Source organism: Terrapene carolina, unplaced genomic scaffold, assembly GCF_002925995.2.
Source record: "Terrapene carolina triunguis isolate 2854851 unplaced genomic scaffold, T_m_triunguis-2.0 Scaffold278, whole genome shotgun sequence".
NCBI lineage: Eukaryota > Metazoa > Chordata > Testudines > Emydidae > Terrapene > Terrapene triunguis.
In genome coordinates this window covers 402905-407465 of record NW_020664629.1, presented here as the reverse complement: position 1 = coordinate 407465, position 4561 = coordinate 402905, and the positions used below count along the sequence as shown (strand labels likewise).

Below are 4561 nucleotides of genomic sequence, written 5' to 3'. Positions count from 1 at the left end.
AGTTTGGACTGGGGATAGGGTCACGCTGGCTTGCAGGGTTCACCTCACTGCAATTGTTCAGCTACAGAGTCAATGTTTCCTTCTTGCTGCACACATACTTTGGCACCAGCTGGTTCCAGCAGCTCTTGGGGGAAGGTTGGTCAGTCCCTCTTTTATGATTTGCAATCTTCCCACTGAGCAGGGGTAGATCTAGGGAACAACTCTCCAACACCCAGTGAAGACCCATCCTGGGCTGGTGGAACCTGGCTCACTGTGAAGGGCTCAGGGCTCTGCCTTTGTTAGACTTTGGCAGTTTGCCAGGCCAATAAAATTTCATTGAACCAAATTAGTTTCCTCTGAGTTCCTTTCTGGGCTGGTGGGGCTCTCAACCAAGGAAGAATTGCTGGCTGGATCCACTCCGGGGAGCTCCTCCCCTCCTTAGTGGTCTCACCTGTGGCAGGTAATACCCTCATTATATAGCCATCCCTAGTGATTTACAGTCTGGCTTGTGGTGTCTGGAGAGGTATCAATAATGAGTGCAGAAGCTGGGAAGAAGAGAGGCCGAGCCCCTGTCTCTGGGGACAAGAAACCTAAGCGGAAGGTGAAGAGACGGGAGACCTACTCAGTCTATATCTATAAAGTGCTGAAACAGGTGAGTGAAGGGCTTATCCCACCTGGCTACTCTATCAATTCTAGCTGTTATGTTGTTACCCCTGCAGGTGGGGTGGGATTCCCACAAGGAGACTGGGTGTGTGTGCTCAGAAGCAGATACGCACACACACAATGTGTGTGTGACTCCAGCCTCCTTAGGTCTCTGGGTGTTATGAGCTAACAGGGGAGGCACTGGAGAGGGGCATAAGGTCTGCAAGATCCTATGAGGTGGCCCATCCTAGCCCTCACCTGGGACCTAGGACAGGATTGTTGCTAGCAGCCCCTTCCCCAGGATTTTATCTCTAACACTGGTGCTACCACCCCTTCTGTATGCAAAGATTCCTGGTCTGGATCTAGCAATCTGACCTCTCTGGTGTCTTCACACACTCCACTACCTTCTGGGCTTAGTCCTCTTTTGTCAATTACACCTGTTCCTAGGGCAGTCCATTAGCTCCTCCTGTCAGTAGCTCGGAAATCAATGGGTCACAGACAAATGCAGGGTTCCTGTGTTGTCTTCGAGAGCCCTAGCAACAAGGGCTGTCCCTCCCCCACTCTGGGATGTGAGATGCACGTACAGCCAGGGTGGGATGCACCAGTGCTGGGGCTCTTGAGCAACCTAGAAAAAGCCTTTTTATAAAGTTGGGGGAGGGAGTTGGCAGCTGCTATGGCCCTGCTGGGCTCCTGTGGAAATTCCTGCTTGATGGCTCTGTTCCCTAGCTCTGCAGCCTGGTGCAGAGTGGACTGGGGGAAGTAGGTGATAGCTGAGGGCTCCCCTCCTCAATATCTAGTGGGGTTGTGCTGATACCTGTGTGATGAGTGCTCTATTGCTCACCCCCTGAGTAGGGGGCTGCATTGTGTGCAGTCTATAGGAAAACACGAGTGTCCCCCACCATCACCACCTGCTGTCTCCATTCCCAAGAAGGGTGGGCTCTGAGGCAGAGACTGCCTGCGGCACCCAGCACAACAGGGCCTCATCCTTGACTGGAGCCTCTCGATATTCCTGTAATGCTGATCAAAGACAACAGGCTGGGACTGGCCTACTGCCACCCCTGAGACCAGACTGGAGTTGTCTTGGCTTATGACGAATCTGGCTGGAGGCAGGAGTGGTGCCCTCCTTAGGTTCACAGGCCCTTATTTTGTCTCCTGCCAGCTGCCTTCACTGGTCCAGAAATGCCCCTTCTGCCTGCTGTGTGCCATGCTCCCATGCTGTCCGTCCCTTTCCTGCAGCTCCCCTGGTGCAGGGGAAGGGACAGAGGCAGGCCTGGGGGTGGGATGGGATGGGGGCAGAGCTAGCTACCACCTCTCCTCACACTCTTCCCTTTCCTGCCAGGTTCACCCTGACACTGGCATCTCCTCTAAGGCCATGAGCATCATGAACTCCTTTGTGAATGATGTCTTTGAGCGCATTGCCACAGAGGCCTCGCGCCTAGCACAATACAACAAGCGCTCCACCATCACCAGCCGCGAGGTGCAGACCGCCGTCCGCCTGCTGCTGCCGGGGGAGCTGGCCAAGCACGCCGTGTCTGAGGGCACCAAAGCTGTCACCAAGTACACCAGCAGCAAGTGACCGCGAAGGCAGCGTGGGGTGGGGGCCTGAGGAGCCGATGACTCTGTTCCTACCCACAGGAATAAAACCTACAACCTCTAAGGGGGAGCAGTGACTGTGTGTGTGTGGGGTGGGTGGGGGTTAAGTGTGACTCAGCCACTGACCGGTGCTGTCCCTGAACTAAGCCGGGTGTGCCCTCCCTGCCCTGGCTGGCGAGGGTGGCGCAGGTGGGTGGGGGCTGCAGGTCCATGGGCCTGTGCTAAGCAGGACAAGGTCCCCTCTGACTCCATGAGGGGGGTCCCGGCCGCGTGGGTGCGCCCTGCCCAGGCCTAGGCTGCAGGGGGCTAGAGCAGCAGCAGCCCCGCCGGGAGCGTCCCCCGGGGCTGGGCTGTGCAGGGCCAGGGCGCTGCCTCCAGGGGCTCGCTGCCAGCTCGGGCCCCCTGCCCAGGCCGGGCCTGGGGTTCCCGGGGGAGGGGAGGAGGGGGAATCTCTGCTCCCATGTGGCAGGGCAGCTAGTGAGCATTCCACTGTCTCCATGGGAACAGCCCTGGTCAATGGGGGGCGGGGTTTGGTCTCCAGAGTGACAGGACAATTCCCCCACGCAGGGCAGCCTGGGGGCGGAGTGGGTGTGGGCGCCATGTCCAGCCGGTGAGGCCTGGCGTAGGGGGCTGGGGAAAAGCCTGGGCTGCCCCTTGGCGGGAGAGGCCCCGGGTGTGGTGGTGGGGGGGAGAGTTGGTGCAGCGTGTGGGGCATGGGCACTGGGGCAATGGGAGGTCTGTGAGGGGCACTGGGGTATTGTGGGGTGTCAGCCTGGGGAGGTCAGTGGGGTGGGGGCAATGGGAGGTCTGTGAGGGGCACTGGGGTATTGTGGGGCAGGTATCAGGTTGGGGCGGGGGATCAGTACAGCATGAGGGGTGTGGGCACTGGGCTGATGGGGTGGAGGTTTGGTGAAGGACAGAAAGGCAGTCTGACTTTGACTTTGGGCTGCAGGAGGGGAGGCGAGTGCTCTAAGCTGGGTTGTTGTTGTGGGGGGAGGGGAGGATCCATACACTGACATGACCCCAAATCACTGAAGCTGTGAATTACACCTGCTGCAGTTCTGTGCAGTCCCTGTGCAAACAGCCCATGGGCCCTGGGGTTGGGGCTTGGCTGCCAGAGCTGTTCCTCTGGAGGGAGGACAAGGGGGCAGTTAGGCCCCGGCAGTGTGGGCTGTGGCCACATCTCCAGCCCCCTGGCCCTGAGGAGATGTCCTGCTCTCTCTAGCACCTACACAAGGATGTGGCTCGAGTCCCAGGCTGCCCTAAAGGAGCTGCTGGCCCAGGAGCTGCCGTCTCAGCCCCCACGGCCTGAGACGGACCAGAGGCTGTTCTTCCACATGCTGGCCACCTTGTTCCTGCGCTACACACAGATCCTGCGCTGCCTGGAGACCTGCTACGACCAGATGGTGCATCCGCAGAAACGCCGGGTGCTACAGCACATGCTCGATGGGGTGATGGGCCGGGTGCTGGAGCTCAAGAATGAGATGGTGGAGACTGAGCTCTCCGAGTATCACTACATGGACGACGTGCTGCAGGACCTCAAGCTCACCCCAGTGAGAGGGGCCTGGGCTGAAGGGGGGGGGGGGCCCTTGAGCTGCAGCATCTTGGCATAAGATGTGCAGTGAGCTGGCCTTGGGATGGGGGATGCTGCGTCATAGGGTGGGAATGGGGCAGTGTCGAGGTGTGCTGCCCTAGGGTGGGTGCCCAGTGTCGGGGTGCACTGTACTAGTGTGGGGTGGCAGTGTTGGTTGGGTGCAGGGTGGGGAGGCAAAGGTGCAGTGTTGAAGCACTGAGCTAGCCCTGGGTGAGGGAGGGGCAGTGTCATGAGGGGCACTAGTGGCGTGGGGAGGAGCAGTGTCATTGGGGTGGACTCTACTGGCCCAGGGTGGGCAGTGTTTTTCATAGATTCTAGGACTGGAAGGGACCTCAAGAGGTCATCGAGTCCAGTCCCCTGCCCGCATGGCAGGACCAAATACTGTCTAGACCATCCCTGATAGACATTTATCCAACCTACTCTTAAATATCTCCAGAGATGGAGATTCCACAACCTCCCTAGGCAATTTATTCCAGTGTTTAACCACCCTGACAGGAACTTTTTCCTAATGTCCAACCTAGACCTCCCTTGCTGCAGTTTAAGCCCATTGCTTCTTGTTCTATCCTTAGAGGCTAAGGTGAACAAGCTTTCTCCCTCCTCCTTATGACACCCTTTTAGATACCTGAAAACTGCTATCATGTCCCCTCTCAGTCTTCTCTTTTCCAAACTAAACAAACCCAATTCTTTCAGCCTTCCTTCATAGGTCATGTTCTCAAGACCTTTAATCATTCTTGTTGCTCTTCTCTGGACCCT

The 4561-nt window shown here is 57.7% G+C and overlaps 2 protein-coding genes across 2 annotated transcripts in view; both read left to right on the top strand.

Annotated features, from left to right (window-relative positions):
• Positions 1-390: 390 nt before the first annotated feature.
• Positions 391-2203, top strand: LOC112112822 (late histone H2B.L4-like). Its single transcript, XM_024208881.2, has 2 exons — positions 391-631; positions 1961-2203. The coding sequence occupies exons 1-2, from the start codon at positions 512-514 to the stop codon at positions 2195-2197; spliced, it is 357 nt and encodes a 118-aa protein (XP_024064649.1). The 5' UTR covers positions 391-511; the 3' UTR covers positions 2198-2203.
• Positions 2204-2813: 610 nt separating this feature from the next.
• IQCA1L (IQ motif containing with AAA domain 1 like) overlaps positions 2814-4561 on the top strand; it is a 47511-nt gene continuing 45763 nt past the window's right edge. The window contains exons 1-2 of the mRNA XM_029912854.1: positions 2814-2824; positions 3404-3767. Of these exons, the coding sequence (XP_029768714.1) occupies positions 2814-2824; positions 3404-3767 (375 nt within the window). The remainder of the gene's footprint in view (positions 2825-3403; positions 3768-4561) is intronic.

Coding starts and splice junctions, on each gene's coding strand:
- LOC112112822 (XM_024208881.2), top strand. CDS start 512: ATGAGTGCAGAAGCTGGGAAGAAGAGAGGCCGAGCCCCTGTCTCTGGG. Junction 632..1,960: donor TCTATAAAGTGCTGAAACAG/GTGAGTGAAGGG, acceptor CTTTCCTGCCAG/GTTCACCCTGACACTGGCAT.